The following is a 22431-nucleotide window of genomic DNA, read 5'->3' as shown; positions in this document are numbered from 1 at the left end:
GCTATCATGTCTCCTCTCAGCCTTCTCTTCTGCAGGCTAAACATGCCCAGCTCTTTAAGCCGCTCCTCATAGGGCTTGTTCTCCAGACCCTTAATCATTTTAGTCGCCCTCCTCTGGACGCTTTCCAGCTTGTCAACATCTCCCTTCAACTGTGGTGCCCAAAATTGGACACAGTATTCCAGGTGTGGTCTGACCAAGGCAGAATAGAGGGGGAGCATAACTTCCCTGGATCTAGACGCTATTCCCCTATTGATGCAGGCCAGAATCCCATTGGCTTTTTTAGCTGCCGCATCACATTGTTGGCTCATGTTTAACTTGTTGTCCACGAGGACTCCAAGGTCTTTTTCGCACACACTGCTGTCAAGCCAGGCGTCCCCCATTCTGTATCTTTGATTTCCATTTTTTCTGCCGAAGTGAAGTATCTTGCATTTGTCCCTGTTGAACTTCATTTTGTTAGTTTCGGCCCATCTCTCTAGTCTGTCAAGATCGTTTTGAATTCTGCTCCTGTCTTCTGGAGTGTTAGCTATCCCTCCCAGTTTGGTGTCATCTGCAAACTTGATGATTGTGCCTTCTAACCCTTCGTCTAAGTCGTTAATAAAGATGCTGAACAGAACTGGGCCCAGGACGGAGCCCTGTGGCACTCCACTTGTCACTTCTTTCCATGATGAAGACGACGCATTGGTGAGCACCCTTTGGGTTCGTTCGCTTAGCCAATTACAGATCCACCTAACCGTAGTTTTGTCTAGCCCACATTTTACTTGTCCACAAGGACTCCAAGATCTTTTCACACGTACTGCTGCCAAGCCAGGCATCGTGCCACATTCTGTATCTTTGCTTTGCATTTTTTCTAAGTTGATACCCTGAGTAACTGCTGTCCAAATAATTTAGATAGATGAAGGTTCTTTTGAGCTTCTCTTCTAACCCACCTTTGTATTTCACACACTCACTCATGCCCTTTTACTCCTCAGGGAATACTACATCACTATGGTAAAATGGGTGACTCATTCCCAGCTGGCTGTGCGATGGTTAAACAGGCCTCAGAACATGTCTGTGTTGAGCCTTTGTGAAGCTGCTGCAGGAACTTGTACTGAGGTATGTTGGAGTTACAAGGTAGCAAGGAGATAGGCATGAGAGAGAGTGAAAGCTAGAGAAAGAGCAAGTTGCTTGGATTTCCTCAGGGGGAGGAGGAGGAATCTCAGGATGCCAGTGCTGAGATTGCTCCTCTTTCCCCCATACTATGGGTCTACATACTATGGGGGAAGGAGAAGGACTTTTACTAAGGACTTTATCACACTAGCCTGTTGCCTCATTACATTAATGTTTTTTAAGCAAACAGAAGTATACCATTATTGTGTTGTCGAAGGCTTTCATGGCCGGGATCACAGGGTTGTTGTATGTTTTCCGGGCTGTATGGCCATGTTCTAGAAGTATTCTCTCCTGACATTTCGCCCATATCTGAACAAAGGATGCCCCCAGGCAGGAAGAAGCCAGGAGATGAAGCTATTCAATGCTAATTAAGGTGATTAACCACAACATTCACACTGGCCTCCAACTGACAAAGAGTTCTTCTCTCACCCTGGACTTTCCACAGATATATATAAACCTTCCTTGCTGAGTTTCTCCATACCTCACAACCTCTGAGGTTGCCTGCCATAGATGTGGGCGAAACGTCAGGAGAGAATACTTCTAGAACATGGCCATACAGCCCAGAAAACATACAACAACCCTATACCATTATTGGAACACTCTCTTTCACCTCTTGGCATAGTTGTGTGGTGCTGGCACTTCGTGGATGTGAATTCTTGTAATCCATTTTCCGCATGGCCTCACTTCCTACTCACGTTTGGCCTACCCAGCATGTTTATTTCCTATTATTCTACTTTGCTCACCCTCTATTTTGGCACAATTGTGCAGCGGTGCAGTTTCATCATTCCCACAAGATCTTTCTCCACTTCACAATATCGCGACTGCAGCAGAAGGAAAGTATTGCACATGGAAGAATTGCCAAGCAACAGTGATATTGGATTCATTAATGCAGTGGTTCTCAACCTGTGGGTCCCCAGATGTTTTGGCCTTCAACTCACAGAAATCCCAACAGCTTGTAAACTGGCTGGGATTTCTGGGAATTTAGACCAAAACACCAGGGAACCCACAGGTTGAGAACCACCACATTAATAGGTTTTCCTATCAATGAAAAGAAATCATCCAATCATAATTCAAGTACAATGCGATCACAAGTCACCCACAATATAATGTGATCAACTCCATCAACAGGTGATTTTATCCTGCCGTAATTGTGCTTTAGCAGCCTCCAGTGATAAAGTCTTTAGTGTTTTTTTATTTGAATGATATGATTTATGTAACTGTACTTGATGCTTTAGGTATTATGTTGGTTGACACTACACTAGGTTGTTCCTTGTAATGTCAGCAGGGCGATCCTCCTGTAACATCAGAGGGGATTGTCCCTATATCTCAGGTTTTGGTCCCAAAATATCAGTTCTGGGATAATTTTGACTTGGCAACCTTAATGTGAAGTAACAGAGAAAACTCATGAAGGAAGGGACTTCTAGGTCAGAAAGCATACTCGGAAAAACACTTAATCCAGGTTAGTGTGTAGTTCAGTGATAAACAGACACACTGTGCATGCAAAAGGCCCCCGGGTTCAATCTCTGCTCAAAAACCTGGAAGTTCTTGCCTGTCAGTATCTAAAATACAGTAGAGTCTCACTTATCAAAGACTCACTTATCCAAGGTTCTGGATTATCCAAGTCATTTTTGTAGTCAATATTTTCAATATATCATGATATTTTGGTGCTAAATTCGTAAATACAGTAATTACAACATAACATTACTGTGTATTGAATGACTTTTTCTGTCAAATTTGTTGTATAACATGATGTTTTGGTGCTTAATTTGTAAAATCATAACCTAATTTGATGTTTAATAGGTTTTTCCTTAATCCCTCCTTATTATCCAAGATATTCGCTTATCCAAGGTTCTGCCAGCCCGTTTAGCTTGGATAAGTGAGACTCTACTGTACTGGGTTATGCAGAGTATTGAAAGAAATATTCATTGATTTCATTTGTGAAGAAATTATGAAATAATAATTTCAGTACAGAAAACAATAATATTGACTAGAAAAAAGCAATAGAAGTTCTAGCATAGAGAAGTCCTGAACTGTGGAGATTCTCAACAAAGAAGAGTTATCTTTTTTATCTCTATTTTTAATATTCTCACACTTAACACAAACTAGTTGTCTGATTCTGACAGCTTACACTATTTGTAGGCTTTCTCCACTTCCAGTGAAACTGGGCTGTAGCCATTGTATGGGCCTGAAAGATGGTCATTCAAGGCTTAACAAAAACAGTATGGCATTTTCTGTGTGGTGTTTTGTATGCAGTGCCATTGTGTTGTTTTTCCTGTTTTCTTTCTCCTGGAGGAATTGCTTTAATAACTTCCTCTTTTCTTAGAAATACAAACTGACATCGGACATCTGGGTGGATATGAAGGTAACACGGTTTATATCTTCCATCACCTTTGTTATACTCATTCAAATCAGTTATCTTCCTACATTCCAGTTCAGGAAATTGTTCATCTGTCAGCCAAATGATCAATGCATCAATTAGTTTTTAATTAAGTGTTTTCCCCCCAGTAGATCAAAACTCATTTTGAATGTTATGGCATACATGAATCACTCAAGAGTAATTATTATTTTCATAATGGAGGTCAGCTAGTTCAAGGTTCAAGAGGTAAGAACTGGAATCCTATTGGATTCTCTGGCCTGCTGTCATTGAGACTCATAAGAAAAAGGGCTTTGACCTTTTTCAACAACAAGTGATGTGATCAGCCTCTTAATTCTGTTCAGCCTGGCCTTGGCAGCTCTATTGGGACTCTTAAGGTTAGAAGCAAACATGTTCCCAACTTCCTGTACTAGTGGCCAAGAAGTGTTGCAGGCACTGGGGTGATTATGCCAAGTACTTGACAATTTGAGAAATGACTTCTAAATTGCAGTATTGATTAACCTAAATGTTTATGCCTCTTTGTAGAGAGATTTCTGGTGCCTCATATAGGATTTCAATAGCTCCTGCAACCTATCTATTAATGGGTATCTTAGTATTAGTGTTGTTGTTATTTGCCATGAAGTTGGCTTCGATTTATGGCAACTCCATGAATGAGAACCTCTAAGGCAGTGGTTCCCATCCTTCCTAATGCCACAACCCCTTAATACAGTTCCTCATGTTGTGATGACCCGCAACCATAAAATTATTTTTGTTGCTACTTCGTAACTGTCATTTTGCTACTGTTATGAATTGCAATGTAAATATCTGATATGCAGGATGTATTTTCATTCACGGGACCAAATTTGGCACAAATACCCGATACGCCCAAATTTGAATACTGGTTGGGTTGGAGAGGGGAATGATTTTGTGATTTGGGAGTTGTAGTTGCTGGGATGTATAGTTCGCCTACAATCAAAGAGCATTCTGAACTCCACCAATGATGAAATTGAACCAAGCTTGGCACACAGAACTCCCATGACCAACAGGAAATACTGGAAGGGTTTGGTGGGACTTGACCTTGAGTTTGGGAGTTGTAGTTCACCTACATCCAGAGAGCACTGATGGGATTTAGGGAAAATAGACCTTGACATTTGGGAGTTGTAGTTGCTGGGATTTATAGTTCACCTACAATCAAAGAGCCCCTAGTTCCGTTAGCATGGTTTTCTCTTGTACTCTCAGCAGGGAGTGCCTGTCTTTTCTGAAGATGCTGAAACCCTGTTTCTCCCTGTGCCAGTGAAGCAAGGCACCCGTGGGGATTTTTACCACATTACAATGCTTTCTACACAGGTGAGTGAGTCACCCTTGGCTGCACAGAGTCAGCAGCAGCTTCCCCCCTTCCTTCCACAGAAGTGCAACTGGCAAATCTTTCCATGGCTTAGAAATGTAGTTGGACCCTACTGCTAAAGTCACAGGAGCAGAGCCAGTTTAAGAAAGAAGAGGGTGGCAATAACCAAGCCCACCTCACCCATACTTTCTGGGGAACACACATTGCAAGTCTCAACGTATTCCTTTTCTTCACCACCACCACCCGCCAGTCCAGCCGCAAAGAGAGCAGTGTGCGTCTCCTGACCTCTGGGAACTGGGATGTCACCAGGATCCTGGCATATGATGAGCACAGCAGGCGCCTGTGAGTATTCACTAAGACCATGATCAATCCTCCCCATTTGCTTTGGATCAGCTCCTCCAACAGCTCCTGACTGATCCCATTCTTGTTCCTAGGTATTTCCTGAGTTCCGAAGACAGACCCAGCTCTAGACATCTGTACAGGTGAGTTCTTTGGTTCACATCCTATGAATTGAACTTGGAATTTATATAACGCATGAATGGGACCTGCATCAAAATGTTGTGGTGTGTTGTCTCTAATCAGGATTGCAGCCGATGAACCAAGCATGCAATTTTTGGGAATATTCCATTTGCTACCGCCACATTTATTTTATTTATTTTATTTACAGTATTTATATTCCGCCCTTCTCACCCCGAAGGGGACTCAGGGCGGATCACATTATAACACACAAAGGGCAAACATTCAATGCCCATAAACACATCAAACAGAGACTGAGAGACACACACAGAGGCAAGTTAACATTCTTCTGAGGGGATGTTCGATTCTGGCCACAGGGGGGAGCAGCTGCTTCATCATCCACACTGACGGCACTTCCTCATTCCAGGTCGTAAATTAGTTAATCTTGCCTCCCCACTTTAGTGGTACCTTATCTCCTACTTGATAGATGCAAGTATCTTTCGGGTTGCTAGGTCAGCAACGAGCAGGGGCTATTTTTTATTTTTAATTGACGGGTGCTCACCCCGCCACGGGCTGGTCTCGAACTCATGACCTCATGGTCAGAGTGATTTAAGGCAGCTGCTCAACAGCTGCGCCACAGCCCGGCCCCCTAATGTGCCTTAGCCATTACATTCCTCAGTGGGCTTTTTGATTCCTTCCTGCCCTCTTTGTCTCTCCCAAAACTTTGACTAAAAAGGGAAACTTGGCAAACATTTGAGTTTCCTCATGCCACAGGCCCTTTCTTTTGGGTGTGGATGATGATGTTTTAGTTTCATAACTGGTGCCACTAGAAGAATTAATTCACTGTCGAATTTCAAGTTTAGAAGTGCTTGACAAAAAAGATTGGCAATCCCAATACAGTAGAGTCTCACTTATCCAAGCTAAATGGGCCGGCAGAACCTTGGATAAGTGAATATCTTGGATAATAAGGAGGGATTAAGGAAAAGCCTATTAAACGTTAAATTAGGTTATGATTTTACAAATTAAGCACCAAAACATCATGTTATACAAGAAATTTGACAGAAAAAGTAGTTCAATACCCAGTAATGTTATGTTGTAATTACTGTATTTACGAATTTAGCACCAAAATATCACAATATATTGAAAACATTGAGTACAAAAATGCATTGGATAATCCAGAACCTTGGATAAGCGAGTCTTGGATAAGTGAGACTCTACTGTAATTTCAACCTGAAGTAAGATTCTGTGACTAACTCCCTTTTTGCAGACGGGAAAACAGGCTGGAGAATTAGTGCCTTGCATAAAGGGACTCCGCTCATGGCTGAATGAGATTTGACCACCAGTCTCTTGCCACCTGCGCATAGGAGGGAATCACATCTTTACGTTAGTCCTTCCTTGTGTGATATGGATAGGTAGTTGTTATCAGGGAAAGAAGAAGAAGACAAAGAAGAAGAAGACGAAGAAGAAGAAGACGAAGAAGAAGAAGCAGCAGCAGCAGCAGCCATCAAGAAACAGCATCTATGGGCCCTTCCACACAGCTGTATAAAATCCATATTAAACAGGATTATATGGCAGTGTAGACTCAGATAATCCAGTTCAAAGCAGATTTTGTGGATTATCTGCCTTGATACATAGGTTACATGGCTGTGCAGGGCCCTATTTCAGAGAAGGAAATATGCTGGGATGCGATGTAAAGTAAATGATACTGTGCTGACACCCATTGACATTAAAAGGGAATTGCATCCTCCTCTATCATCCTCTCCTTTAGAGTCCACTGTGGCGTAATGGGTTAAACCAGGGGTCCTCAAACTTTTGAAGCAGAGGGCTGGTCCATAATCCTTCAGACTGTTGAGGGGCCGAATTATCGTTTGAAAAAAAAGACAATCAAATTCCTATGCATATTGCACATGTCTTATTTGTAGTGCAACAACAACAACAACGAAAGAACAATACAATATTTTAAAATTAAAACAATTTTTACCAACATAAACCTACCATGATTTCAATGGAAAGTGTAGGCCTTCTACTGGCCAATGAGAAAGTCAAGTTAATTAGGATTGTTGTTGTTGTGTGTCTTCAAGTCATTTCAGACTTTGGCCAAGCCTAAGTCTAAAATTAATTATTTATTTACTACATTTATATCCCAACCTTCTCACCCCGAAGGGGACTCAGAGCAGCTGTATGTACATAGGTTAAAGGTAAAGGTTTTCCCCTGACGTTAAGTCCAGTCGTGACCGACTCTGGGGGTTGGTGCTCATCTCAATTTCTAAGCCGAAGAGCCGGCGTTGTCCGTAGACACCTCCAAGGTCATGTGGCCGGCATGACTGCATGGAGCGCCGTTACCTTCCCGCCGGAGCGGTACCTATTGATCTACTCACATTGGCATGTTTTCGAACTGCTAGGTTGGCAGGAGCTGGGGCTAATAGCGGGTGCTCATTCTGCTCCTGGGATTTGAACCTAGGACCTTTCGGTATGCAAGTTCAGCAGCTCAGTGCTTTAACACACTGCGCCACCACCAGGGCAATATATCATATAATATATTATTAGCAGAGCACAATATTAGCATTATATATTACTATATTGAACTATACCACTATGCTATTATATAATATGTAATATATAACATATAATTAATATTATTATATGGTGTTATTATTAGTATTATATTGTATAACATAATATTATTATCAATATTATATGTATATACAATGTATTATATTCTTAAAACTGATATAAAATATTATATTATAAAACTGAGGGCGGGGGCCAGGTAAATGACCTTGGAGGGCCGCATCCAGCCCCCGGGCCTTAGTTTGGGGACCCCTGGGTTAAACCCTTGTACTGGCAGCACTGCTGACTTGAAGGTTGGGTTGATCACCTGAAGGTCACCAGTTTGAATCCGGGGAGAGTACGGATGAGCTCCCTCTGTTAGCTCCAGCTCCCCATGCGGGGACATGAGAGAAGCCTCCTGCAAGGATGGTAAAACATCAAAAACATTTGGGCATCCCCTGGGCAACATCCTTACAAACGGCCAATTCTCTCACACCAGAAGCAACTTGCAGTTTCTCAAGTCACTCCTGACAAGAAAAAAATTCCTCTCCTCCAGGGGAAGCCTTGGGCCAGATTCCATCTAGATTTTAGCACCTGTGTAGATGGGGCCAGTGTATTCGTGATCCAGGCACCACATAGGAGGGCCTTAAACAAAGGAGGGCAGTCTTGATGTGGGCTTCCTTTTCTTCTCCTCTTCCTCCTCTTCTTGAGTAGTGTGGACCTTGACAGCACCTCCAATCGCACCTGTGTGACCTGTGCCTTGCGCCACGGCTGCTCCTTTGTAGATGTCCTTTTCAGCCCCAAGAGGAAACATTTTGTACTGTTCTGCAAAGGTGGGTTGTTTTGCCAGCACACATATCTATGCTGAATCATACATTGATGTCTATTTCTGTTAAAAAAATTAACAAAAGGAATATCAAAATGGGTTGCTGTATGTTTTCCGGGCTCTATGGCCATGTTCCAGAAGCATTCTCTCCTGATATTTCACCCATATCTATGGCAGGCATCTTCAGAGGTTTGCAAGGTCTGTTGGAAACCAGGCAAATGAGATTTATATATCTGTGGAAAGTCCCGGGTGGGAGAAAGAACTCTTGTTTGTTTGAGGCAAATGTGAATGTTGCAATTGGCCACCTTGACTAGCATATAATAGCCTTGCAGCGTCAAAGCCTGGCTTCTTCCTGCTTGGGGAATCCTTTGTTGGGAGGCATAAGCTGGCCCTGATTGCTTCTTATCTGGATTTCCTGTTTTCTGAGTTGTTCTTTATTTACTGTTCAGATTTTAGATTTTTTTTAAAAACTGGGAGCCAGATTTTGTTCATTTTCATGGTTTCCTCCTTTCTGTTGAAATTGTCCACATGCTTGTGGATATCAAAATGATTAAGGAATTTTCAAGAGCATATCTGGCCAACAGTTTGCATTCTGATGTGGGTTTTCTCCTCCATTCCTTTCCTTCTGGTTTTCAATAGGACCTGCAATTCCTCAAGTTTCTGTTCACTGCACAGCAAATCCCCATGGTGAGTATTAGTACCAAAGAAAGAAGGATGATTTTAAATAATGGTTTTAATGCGAAGATAACTGATTTTAGTGTTTATGTATATTTATGGTTTATTTTATGTTCCGGCATTGAATGTTTGCCGTATATATGTTGTGCTCGGCCCTGTGTTCCCTACGGGGTGAGAAGGGTGGAATAGAAATGTTTTAAATAAATAAATAAATAACTCCCGTTTAAACGTTGGTGCTCAATGAGTAGTAGTAAAAGGTTGCTCCTGACACGGGGAAAAAGTGAATATACGGTGAAACGTTATATATTTCTGTTTCAGACATATTTAATCATTCTGATATTGCCAGTCTTTTAAAACAGAAATAAAGGACAGTCAAAATTCATAACCTGCAGGGCTGAAAGTCAGGAAGTAGCTATTGACAAGTTTGTCTTCCACTTAAATAATAAATGGAAGTATTGATTTCAGTTAACTTTGCCATGTGCTTCTCTATAAAATTAATATGTTGCAGCATGATTTTTGTTCCTGGGTAATGAATGTCATTTCCTAATTGGTTCTATCATAAAAACATGGGGAAAGTTTATTAAACTGCAAAAACTTTGCTTTTGCGGGATATCCTGCAGCACCTTGTGCTATAGCTTTTCAATGAATATCTCATAGTCTCAACTAATTCAATATAGTTTGTGGCAGCCACAAAAACGAAGTTTCTGGAGTTGAACAACTACTTCCAAAGTAAGTACAGTAGAGTCTCACTAATCCAACACTCGCTTATCCAACGTTCTGGATTATCCAACGCATTTTTGTAGTGAATGCTTTCAATACATCGTGATATTTTGCTGCTAAATTCGTAGATACAGTAATTACTACATAGCATTACTGCGTATTGAACTACTCTTTCTGTCAAATTTGTTGTTAAACGTGATGTTTTGGTGTTTAATTTGTAAAATCATAACCTAATTTGATGTGTAATAGGCTTTTCCTTAATCCCGCCTTATTATCCAACATATTCGCTTATCCAACGTTCTGCCGGCCCGTTTATGTTGGATAAGTGAGACTCTACTGTACTGCACAATTAAACAGGAAATAATACTTTCAAACCAGGAACAGAAAAAAAATTCAAATTTTATTGCATAGTGTAGTCATTTCAGTCTTATCCCTTCTTCCTCCCAACTGAGCACAGACTTCCTTCTCCTGGAAGAGAACCAATCTTTGCAAGATGGACTTCTTCATAAGGAGACTCCTTTGGTGGAATTCCGGACTTACCGGCTGGCTGGTTTTGGTGAGAATGCAAACACTGTCTCATCTTACACACACACTTTGTGATTAGTCCTGTGCCTGGACAAGTTAAAATAATACAAATTAGATATCATACACAGAGCAGTGTAAAAATATAAGACTAATAACATTCAAGCCTGAAGCAATGTCATGTATGTGAACAGGTCTTCAGGTTTACTCTTATATATTTTTATGTTGATGGGATAATTTGAATAGGATATTCAATGCCAAGTTCAAAGGCATATAATTAAAAACCAAGGTCAGACTCATTCAAGCCAAAATATTTACAATTTATATCTGGCGTGGGAAAGTTGGACAGTGAAGAAAGCTGACAAGAAGGAAATTGATGAATTTAAAATGTGGTTCTGGTGGAGAGTTCTGCAGATACCATGGACTGCCAAAAGGATAACTAAGTGCCTCCTGCAGGAAATCAAGCCCAAACTCTCGTTGGAACCAGAGGTGATTGTGGTTATTAGATTGCAGAAGTATCATGAGACAATGTGATTCATTGGAGACGAATGCAAAGTAAAAGACTGTAGGGGAAAAAAGAAGACCACATAATAATTGGACTGATTCAGTCAAGGAAGCTACCAGTCTTGGATTTGCAAAACCCAAACAGGAGAGTTGATGCCCAAAGCAAAAAGGGAGCTCTGGAGCTCCTGTTTGAGGGAAGCCTTGTCTAATGTAATTGCCATGGCTCTGCTCTCCTGGGATTTGTAGTTTGTTGAGACATCAGCATCTTTTGGCAGAGAAGGCTTTTTTTGGGTCAGGAATGACTTGAGAAACTGCAAGTCGTTTCTGGTGTGAAAGAAATGGCCGTCTGCAAGGACATTTGATATTTTACCATCCTTGTGGGAGGCTTCTCTCATGGCCCTGCATGAGGAGCTGTAGCTGACAGAGGGAGCTCATCCACACTCTCGCCGAATTTGAACTGGCAACCTTCAGGTCAGCAACCCAACTCTCAAGTCAGCAGTGCAGCTGATACAATGGTTTAACCCATTGCACCACTGGGGGCTCCTGGCAGAGAAGGCTGAAGACCTTCAAACCTGCCCTGGCCCTGAGATCTTCAGGAGAGGCCCTTCACTCCTGAAGTTGTGAGCTGCTTTGAGTCTCCGTTTAGAGAGAAAAAGCGGGATATAAATAAACAAAATAATAATAATAGACAGACTACAAGCAGAGGCATAACACCATTGCTCAGATGATTCATTGGAACTTGTGCCACAAGTACCATCTACCTGCGACAAAGAACTGGTGGGATCACAAGCCAGAAAAAGTTACAGAGAATGAACATGTCAAGCTACTCTGGGACTTCCGAATTCAAACAGACAGGGTTTTGGAGCACAATACTCCTGACCTCACAATCATGTTAAAAAACAAAGAATGGATTGTCGATGTTGCAATCCCAGGGGACAGCAGAATTGAAGAGAAACAACTGGAAAAGCTGACACAATATGAGGACTTAAAGATTGAACTGCAAAGACTCTGGCACAAGCCAGTCAAGGTGGTCCCAGTGGTGATCGGCACACTGGGTGCAGTGCCTAAAGACCTTGGCCTGCACTTGAACACAATTGGCGCTGACAGAATTACCACCTGCCAGCTGCAGAAGGCCACCTTACTGGGATCATCACGCATTATTCGCCGATACATCACACAGCCCTAGATATTTGGGAAGTGTCTGACGCGTGGTCCAATACAACAGCTGGAACACAACACACCAGACATCACAGTTGTGGAAAAGAAAAAGGTTTGGACCATTGATGTTGCCATCCCAGGTGACAGTCGCATTGACAAAAAACAACAGGAAAAACTCAGCTGCTATCAGGACCTCAAGATTGAACTTCAAAGACTCTGGCAGAAACCAGTGCAGGTGGTCCCGGTGGTGATGGGCACACTGGGTGCCGTGCCAAAAGATCTCAGCCGGCATTTGGAAACAATAGACATTGACAAAATTACGATCTGTCAACTGCAAAAGGCCACCCTACTGGGATCTGCGCGCATCATCCGAAAATACATCACACAGTCCTAGACACTTGGGAAGTTTTCGACTTGTGATTTTGTGAAACGAAATCCAGCATATCTATCTTGTTTGCTGTGTCATACAATAAAATAATAATACAGTATTAACAAGAAGGAAGAGGGATCAGGCTTGTTTTTGGCTGGGTTAAAATTACAGGAAAGGAGATTCCACCTGAACATTAGGAAGAACTTCCTGACAGTAAGACCTGTTAAACAGTGGAACTCACTGCCTTGGAGTGTGGCAGAAGCTCCTTCTTAGGAGGTCTTTAAATAGAGGCTGGATGGCCATTTGTCATGAGTACCTTGATTGTGCCTTTTCTGCATGGCAGGGGGTTGGACTTGATGGCCCCTGCTGTCTCTTCCAACTCTATGATTCTGCTTATAAAATGGAGATGTATCCATGCCTTTGTTGTTGGAGAAGTAGCTGTGCAGAAACACAAGGTGATGATAAAGGGCAGTGGCCAGTAGATGTGTTAGGGCTGCTTCATCAACTTATGGTTGGTATTCACAGAGGCTTAAACATACTTGAACTAAGACAGGGGTAGGCACCTGTGAAACACTAACACAAAGATAAATTGGTAAAATCTTAGTGGGTGATCATCCCGTATTCAACAATGACCGTTCTTTTCCTCCTTTCTCCCACAACCCAGACCTGCCTGTGCGTGTGACTCTGCCACCACCTCAACAGTGCACCTTCTGCCCATTGCTGCTGATGCTGTGAGTGAGCTTCCTGACTCCTTCGCCTTGCCGGCCCTTGTGCCCTCATCCCACCCCCTGCAGCTGCATGTCCATAACCTGTTGGCAGGCAAGATAGCCAGCTAATTGAGTTCTGGATTGCTCCATCCAAAGGTGGTCAAGGAAGGAAGGGAAATGAGGAAACCCCAAATCCATTCCTCCAAAACCTGCAAACAGCGGTGCTACTTGTACCTGAATGGAGCATGAATAAAGCAGTTTTACCTCATCAAATGCTCACATCTCAAGATACAAGGGGAAATTTCCTTTGATGCTTCACTACTGAACTCAACGAGATTTCTACACATGCCAAATCAAGAGGCAGTTTAGTCCACCTCCTCCTTCTAATACAGTGGTTCTCAACCTGTGGGTCCCCAGATGTTTTGGCCTTCCACTCCCAGAAATCCTATCAGCTGGTAAACTGGCTAGGATTTCTGGGAGTTGTAGGCCAAAACACCTGGGGACCCACACATTTGGAACCACTGAATACAACAACTCAGAATAATACATATAATTTATTGATTCTTTGCTTCCGGTGTCCATCTCTGGAAAAATGAAATTAAAAATAAAAGCTCCAGGCCTGTAATGAAGAGGGTGTGCATAGTTAATTCCCATTTCAGGTGCAGACATATCAATGGCTGACTTCAGTCTTTATTCTAGTCTCTGATTGTCTTTTTTTACAGGCCAGAAGTCCTAGGAGGCCAGTTGGCTACTGAGGAATTCCACCTCGATTGGGATACGGTCCTCTCCAGCTATTTGGGTGCAGTGGTGGTCCGTTTTGATGGCCGGGGCTCTGGAAACCAAGGGCTCAAGCTCTTGCATGAGGCCAGCCACCATTTGGGCTCCTTGGACTTGAAAGACCACATAGCATTGATGCAGTAAGTCCTCCTTAGGTGCTGTTTGCATGTTGCCACAGCATGGCAGTGCTGGTCCAAGGGACTAATACAAGGGGCATTCATTAAAGATTTCCCCTGACCCACTTCCTGTGGACTGAGAGCAATTACACTTGGCAAGTTATTAGTCCTTCTCTCCATAGGTGACACAACACTTCTCCCATCTTTTTAAGCAACTGTAAACACCTTGCTTGCAGAAGTTGACGGGTTGCTCCAAAAATCACGTTATGACTTTGGAAATCAGAATCTCATCATCTGAAAAATGCTTGTCTTTCAAAAATAACTTCATTCTTGGAAAGAGGTGGAAGTCTGATGGTGTGAGGTCAGGTGAATAAGGGGAATGCGGTAGAATTTCAAAGCCACAGGAGCATGCTTCCATTTAGGCAACATGTGAGTTGTAAACTGGTGCAATGTCTTGCAGAAGGCGGACACCTTTGGTGAGCATGCCACTTTTGATGGCCTCCTTCAATTTCCACAGCAGTGAAGCATAGTATGCCCCAGTGATCATGGTACCCTTTGCTAAGAAATCCATCAATACTACTCTGTGCTGGTCCCAAAATACTGTGAGCATGATCTTGCCTGCCGAGTGTTGGACACGAGCCTTCATTGGAGGCGGTGAGTCATGATGCTTCCATTGCATCGACTTGTCTTTAGTCTCAGGATCATAGTGATGGACCCAGCTTTCATCCTGTGTCACCAGCTTGTTGAAAAAGTCCTCCTGTTTTCCATGGCACATCGTCAATAGAGCCTGAGAGCATTCGACTTGTTCCTGCTTCTGGAAAGGTGCAAGCAGCCGGCAAACCCAGCGAACAGATACCTTATTCATGTGAAGATGGTCTTGGATGATTTTTTTCCATGGACCCCACACTAATCTTGACATTTTGGGCTAGGTGGTGAATGGTTACACAACAATTTTCCAAAATGGTGACCTCAACTTGCTGGATGGTGTGTTCATCAATAGCAGAGTGAGGTTGCCCTGGAATTGGAACTATTTGCACCAAAGTCTGACCACATTTGAAATGATGATACCAGTTCTTGACTACATCATATGATGGGGAATCATCACCATAAACCTCTTTCATTTTATAGAACGTTTCCTTTGGTGTGCGGCCTTCCAAGTAAAGGAACTTGATGATCACTCTGTATTCCACTGGGTCCATTATCAAATCTCACACCACTTCAGCACCTGTAAAATCAAGACCATTATCACTTCTGAGCTGTAAATTGGCATGAAACCTATAGAGACTTAAATCATTACATATGTGCAATTTCAGCATCCTGTGATAAACAGAAGTGGGGCAGGAGAAATCTTTAATGAATGCCCCTCATATGTCCCACCCTGAGGCTGTCCGCCCTTTTTGATACTGAGGATGACACCATGTACAAGAAAGTGCCCGATTCAAATGGCATGGGTTCTATTTTCTCCCCTGGACTGGCAGTTAACATTTTAAACAGGTTGCCAATTTAGACCTTGGTATTGTTTAAAATGAAGAAAAGCACCCACTTTCAAAATTGGAAGGGGATTTCTGTCCACTTCTTTATTTTTCCATTCCTTGGTAGTCTATGAAGCTCCAAGAGGAAAGCCTGTAATGACTTTTAGAGCCACCACAGTTGCCTGGTTTTAATTTTTGGTCATTTCTCTGGGTGCTTTCAGACAGGCATTTATCCCAGGAATATTCGCATTTAAAAAGTGTGAATGTTCTTGGGTGCCTGTCCACACACACCCCAGAAAGCCCATGCAGTCCAGACAGTGGAACTAGTAGGTTATCCCGTGCCTTTCTGGAAGATGCGGAATAAACCCACTATCAAATTAATTCGCCACAAACCAGGGTTTTTCTGGTTTGTGCCAAATTAATTCATGGTTTCCAGAAACGTTGTCTGGACAGCTCCCTTTTTGATGCAGGAAGTCCCGCATTAAGGGCTGTCAGGCTGGGCCCTCTGTGTCCTTAATGAAGTTTCCTACTGTTACTTGAGGGAGGGTTTTCAGATGAAGAAACTGAGACATTGTGTCTGATGATGATCCATTACAGGAGTCTCAGGCCTTCCTTGCCTTTGTGATATAATAACAAAGATTGGAAAGAATTGGAGAAGTGGGGAGAGGTTGCAATGAGAGTGAGAGAGAAAGCATGCCTCAGGCACATTGATTTGCTGCACTTTTATACTAATAAACTTAAAAAATGAAAGGTACATACCCTTATCATTGGACTGTATTTTCCATCCTTACCTGGTCCCTCAATAGTAAGGGGAGATGGGAATTGTAGTCCAACAACATGAGGGTGACTGGACTTCTCTAGATTTTTTTTTTTAGCAAAATGAGACAGTTTGAGAGCCGCTAACTCTTGGGTGGTATGTGGAAAATCTGAGTATGAAATCATGATGAGATACTAACAAGTCCTCCTGATGCTATTTGTGCCCCACCACAGATGGCTGTTACAACTTCCTTATGTGGATCAGAGGCGCACAGCAGTCTATGGAAAGGTAAATTCTATGACGAAGGAATCGTTTCTGTATTTTCTTTATAGCAAGGGTTGGAAAGATGCACTCTCCCTGTTGCTGTTGGACTACAACTCTCAGCGTTCCTCACCATGCTTTTGCTAGCTGTTGTGACTTATAGCCCAGCCACATCTAGAGGGTTCTTTCATTCTGGGACCAGGCAGCCCATCTTGCCTATGATAAACTTTTCAAATCAGTTGAGCATGGAAACCTGGCATTGCCAGTCACACATCCAGTTACATTTAACACAGAGACCTTATTTGGAGAAAGAAATGGTACATTGTCCTTTTCAGACAAGATAGTAGTCAGCCAGCCAGAGCTCTGTTGACAGAAAATGGCACCAGACATTGTGACTTTGAAATGGAAGATCTTCCAGTACAGTACCCTCAAAAGAGATTACAAGTACGTACAAGATATATGATAACTCTGAAGTCAAAGTACCTAATCCAAGGGTGAGCAAGATGTGGCCCTCTAGTTATTTTTGGGGAATTTTTTTTCAAAGTCCACAAGAATTAACTACGTTCCAAACTGGAACCTTTTGCTTTGCCTGGAACTTCATCCAACTGAGATCCCTGACTGGGACAAAGCAGCAATACTGGGGGGAAAGAAAGCACTAAGGCTGGATCTACACCGCCCTATATCCCAGGATCTGATCCCAGATTATCTACTTATCCCAGATTATTTGACAATGTAGAGTCATGGAATAAATTTCAAACTACAGGAAAGGAGATTCCACCTGAACATCAGGAAGAACTTCCTCACTGTGAGAGCTGTTCGACAGTGGAACTCTCTCCCCCGGGCTGTGGTGGAGGCTCCTTCCTTGGAGGCTTTTAAGCAGAGGCTGGATGGCCATCTGTCGGGGGTGCTTTGAATGCGATTTCCTGCTTCTTGGCGGGGGGGGGGGGGGGGGGTTGGACTGGATGGCCCATGAGGTCTCTTCCAACTCTACTATTCTATGATTCTATGAAATTTCAAAGCTGATAATCTGGGATCGGATCTTGGGATATAGGGCAGTGTAGATCCAGCTTTAAGAGAAATTGAAGAGTTTCATTTCAGAGCATTGTATGCCATATTGAAAATAATGTTTTTTTTAATATTCAAAAAATTAATAGCATATTATAAATTGTTTTTAAAGGCCTATGGAGGTTTTTTGGCACTGAAGCTCCTGGCGGCAGCAGAAAATCTCTTTAAATGTGGCGCAACAGTGGCACCCATCACCAGTTTCCGTTTCCACAGTAAGTAACTGCCAGGACACATATTATTTTTTTAAATGGAATTGGAATTCTGTACCAAGATAACCCAGATGGGTAGATTTTACTGTCTATTTAAATTCTACTACTATATTGCTTTATTTAGAACCACTACGAGAAATGGAGGGAATGGTGAGGGAACAACATCTTTGGTTGCCTTGGGATTGGGATCTAAGCCCTTTTGGGGCTTTCTGTATTGTGCCACCATAAGTGAAGGATTTGGAGGATCCAGGGTCCCATTCAGCAGAGTAAACAAGGAGTATGCTCATTAATAAATGAAGAGAATCCATAAGATCATCAAGTCCAAAATTGAACATTCTCCAGCTTCCCTTTCTTACATACAGCTATGCTTTGTATGACTGTAACAGGGAAGCTCTAAAAAACAACCCCTTCCTTTCTGTTTGCTGCCATAGCTGCCACCTTCTCTGAACGCTACCTTGGAACGCCAGCCCGGGAGGAAGCAGCCTACACGGTAGGGAAAAATGGCTATCAAAAGAAGTCTCCAGATTCTTGGTCCCTTCCTCTTTCCCATTTGCTTTCTGAAGGAACAGGAGCAGAAAGCCCTTTTCTCCTGACCACAAATTGGGTGCCTCTAATCTAGTCTACATTTCTGCTGCAACAGTATCAGCTGGTGAAGACAATATGAATACAGTAGAGTCTCACTTATCCAACATTCACTTATCCAATGTTCTGGATTATACAATGCAGTCTGCCTTTTAGTAGTCAATATGTTTGTAGTCAATGTTTTCAATACATTGTGATGTTTTGGTGCTAAATTCGTAAATACAGTAATTACTACATAATGTTACCATGTATTACGCTGCTTTTTCTGTCAGTTTATTGTAAAACATGATGTTTTGGTGCTTAATTTGTAAAATCAATGTAATTTGACATTTAATAGGCTTTTCCTTAATCTCTCCTTATTATCCAACATTTTCGCTGGCCCATTTATGTTGGATAAGTGAGACTGTACTGTATAATAATATTAAGCTGATGGCATTCCTTTCATTTCCAACCTGAAACAATACAACTTGCCTCTTAACTTGCAGAAAATATTAATCCTAAATTATTAGCACTGTAAAGATTTATTTAGTGGTTATTATTTTTATATTTAATACCTCACCAACAAAAAGAGATGGAAGTCACCCATATTTGCTCCATTTTGTTTTTGTGTGCCATCAAGTCATTTCCCAGTAATGGCAACCCAAAGGTGACCCATCAGGTGTTTTTTCCCCCTCAAGCCAAGAGTGTGTGACTTGTCCAAGGCCACCCAGTGGGTTTTTAGGGCTGAGCAGGAATTCAAACCAAGCTTTCCAGGGTTGTAGCCCAACACCCAAACTGCTTGCCACAATGGCCTCTAAAGTATATGATCCCATTATTTGAGAGAGAGAAGAAACAGAAGATGTCCAAAGTTCAGATTCCAGTATAGTGTATAGTGTCTAGATCCAGGGAAATAATGCCACTCCTCTATTCTGCCTTGGTCAGACCACACTTGGAAGCACACTGTGTCCAATTCTGGGCACCGCAATTGAAGGGAGATGTTGACAAGCTGGAAAGCATCCAGAGGAGGGAGACTAAAATGATCAAGGGTCTGGAGAACAAGCCCTATGAGGACAGCTGAAAGAGCTGGACATGTTTAGCCTGCAGAAGAGAAGGTTGATAGGAGACATGATAGCCATGTATCAAGATGTGAGGAGAAGTCATAGGGAGGAGGGACCAAGCTTGTTTCTACTGCCCTGGAGACTAGGAAGCGGAACAAAGAATTCAAACAACAGGAAAGGAGATTCCACCTGAACATCAGGAAGAACATCCTCACTGTGAGCACTGTTCAGCAGTGGAACTCTCTGCCCTGGAGTGTGGTAGAGGCTCCTTCTTTGGGGGCTTTTAAGCAGAATCTGGATGGCCATCTGTTGGGGGTGCTTTGAAAGAGATTTTCCTGCTTCTTGGCAGGGGGTTGGACTGGATGGTCCACGAGATCTCTTCCAACTCTAGGATTCTATGATTTTAAGTTCTTTTTAAGCCCATCCTCACTTTTCTGTTCCTGTGCACTCAACTGCAGCTTGACTCTAAAGCCATGAATCAAAAGGGACCTCTTCCTCAATTGAGTTGGAATGATGGGAAAAAGTGTATAACTTGTTGCATCATGTCAGGCTGCTGTTAAAATCCCAGGGAGCAGAGCCAAAGGCAAGTGGGGGTATTTGCTTTTCCTCACTTCCTTTATACTTCCCTCTTTCCATTCCACCTCCCAGGTGGCCTCTGTTTTGGAGGAAGCTGCCCGCCTCAAGGAGAGAAAATTCCTGCTTGTGCATGGAACTGGTGATGGTGAGTACTGTACAGAGAGGCGCTGATCCTCATTTGGCTCATTCATTCACCCTCACACAACCAATAGCATCATGCCAGTGTTGGTATCTCCGAAATTGCGGGAGTGTGTGTGATAAGTTTGGGCACCAGAGGAGGATATGAATGAATGATACAAATAAATATGCTTCTCTGTTTTTCTGTGTGGAAGGACAGAGGTAGTTTACCTCCCACCACACAGACCATACTTTGTTGTGTTAGCCATCTCATATTTTCCCCCTTTCTTCTGGCAGCCACAGTTCATTTTCAACATACAGCTGAACTTCTTGTCCAGCTTCTAGCTGCAGGGTCCAACTACACCACTCAGGTAAGAAATATTGGAAAGGAAGAAATAGGTTTGATAAAATTGGAAACCCCCCTTCCCCTGCTCACTTGACTTCTGTAAGTGGTGAGAAACTCCGAGGCATAGCTGCAGGGCTTCCTTGGGTTTGGTCTCCTAACCAAAGATGTGTTTTCCCCTCAGATCTATCCAGATGAAGGCCATGTGTTTGTTTCAAAACAGAGCAAGCATCACCTTCGCCAGACGCTCTACTCCTTCTTTAAGAGTTGCTTTGAGGATTCAAAACATCATCACTTGCTAACAGATGAAGATGAGGATTCCTAGTGGCTCCTCAATATGGGATGTGTGCAGAGCCAGCCCTAGGTACTTTTCAAGTACCGAATTTTGGCGCCCCCCCCCCCCTTCAAACCAATCACTGAAAAATAAAAGTGTTGGATAAGCGAAAATGTTGGATAATAAGGAGGGATTAAGGAAAAGCCTATTAAACATCAAATTGCATTAAGATTTTACAAATTAAGCACCAAAACATCATGTTTTACAACAAATCAACAGAAAAAGCAGTCTCGATTGCGCCGTATGTTTTGTGCCTGAAGCGACCGCTTAATTCGCCTCATTGTTGGACCGGCTCTGGATGTGAGCGACAAACCAGTGCCAATCTTCCATGGCTTTTCCCCTGCTGTACTGACATGTCTTGGTTGTATTTTGCACTACTGTGGGTACTGTGTTAAAGCACACAATTGGGCACTGATTGTAGAATTAAAATATCCAGCATATTGCCACATTCATATTTTTTCAAAAACCCATGTTTGTAGAACTTGTTTGTTTACATACAATGTCTGTGGAAAATCCCAGAGTAGGACTGCCCAGGATTTCTGGTGGGCAAGGTATGTTTGTGTTTTCTCCTCCGTTTGCCATGTGTTTTGCACATTCCTTTGCTCAACCAAGTGACGAGCGATAGCTGAACAAGTAACATAATGTAAGCACTTACATGCAAATTGCTCATTCATGGTATCTATATCTGTTGTAAAATTTAGCTTTTCTGAGAAAGGCATTGAGGTCCACATGTTCCAGATTCCTCATCCATTTTTCTCAGCTTTGAATATAGGTGATTTTTCCTTCTTGCTTCCTTCAACCCTGCATCTGTTGACTGGACCTGTCAAGGACCTCAAGGAGAAATCTTTCTTTCCTACACTGTGTCCCACAAGCAAGGAGTAGTAAGGTTGCCAGGCTCCTTTAGAATCATAGACTTCTAAAGTTGGAAGAGACCTCATGGGCCATCCAGTCCAACCCCCTTCCAAGCAGCAGGAAAATCGCATTCAAAACACCCCCGACAAATGGCCATCCAGCCTCTGTTTAAAAATGCTGTGCATCTACGAGCAGTTAGACTCAAAACATAACCCTTTCTTGGGGTTCCACCAAAATATAGCAGAGTGCTAGAAGCACACTTCATAACAAGCAGAAACTTAACATGTGGTGAGCTGAGATAAGCTTCTGTTGCATTGAATGGCACAGGATTGCAGAGCCAAAAATATATATTCAAAAGTATTTATTGAAGTAAAAGAAATACATTCTGGATAGGAAAGTTCTTGCAGCTAACTAACTTTCTAAATCTCCTATTTTAAGGAAGGCAAAAGGTAAAGATATCAGTAATGTGCATGCAGCTACATCTTTCCTGGAGAATGGCAAGATGCGTCCTCACAGGAGGAGACAAAAGGCAGAAGAGAAAGAAAATTGAGGCCAACCATATGGTCAAAGCCTAGGCCACATCGTAATAATATAATAATAT

General features: G+C 42.5%; 1 protein-coding gene across 2 annotated transcripts in view; it reads left to right on the top strand.

The window, feature by feature from the left end:
- LOC103277779 (inactive dipeptidyl peptidase 10) overlaps positions 1-21430 on the top strand; it is a 52384-nt gene extending 30954 nt beyond the window's left edge. The window contains exons 11-26 of one of the 2 annotated variants that reach the window (XM_062970936.1): positions 969-1092; positions 3470-3508; positions 4742-4846; positions 5095-5186; positions 5279-5326; positions 8565-8683; positions 9316-9363; positions 10529-10627; positions 13290-13356; positions 14055-14249; positions 16688-16742; positions 17893-17992; positions 18421-18479; positions 20257-20329; positions 20599-20672; positions 20829-21430. In XM_062970936.1, the coding sequence (XP_062827006.1) occupies positions 969-1092; positions 3470-3508; positions 4742-4846; positions 5095-5186; positions 5279-5326; positions 8565-8683; positions 9316-9363; positions 10529-10627; positions 13290-13356; positions 14055-14249; positions 16688-16742; positions 17893-17992; positions 18421-18479; positions 20257-20329; positions 20599-20672; positions 20829-20969 (1438 nt within the window). In that variant the 3' untranslated portion in view covers positions 20970-21430. Of the gene's footprint in view, positions 1-968; positions 1093-3469; positions 3509-4738; positions 4847-5094; positions 5187-5278; positions 5327-8564; positions 8684-9315; positions 9364-10528; positions 10628-13289; positions 13357-14054; positions 14250-16687; positions 16743-17892; positions 17993-18420; positions 18480-20256; positions 20330-20598; positions 20673-20828 lie in introns of both variants that reach the window. The other variant, XM_062970935.1, reaches the window with a different exon arrangement.
- The last annotated feature ends 1001 nt before the right edge of the window (positions 21431-22431 follow it).

This window comes from Anolis carolinensis, chromosome 2, assembly GCF_035594765.1.
Source record: "Anolis carolinensis isolate JA03-04 chromosome 2, rAnoCar3.1.pri, whole genome shotgun sequence".
In the NCBI taxonomy this organism is placed as follows: domain Eukaryota; kingdom Metazoa; phylum Chordata; class Lepidosauria; order Squamata; family Dactyloidae; genus Anolis; species Anolis carolinensis.
The sequence above is the reverse complement of the archived record's forward strand: the minus strand, read 5'-3'. Positions and strand labels throughout refer to the sequence as shown.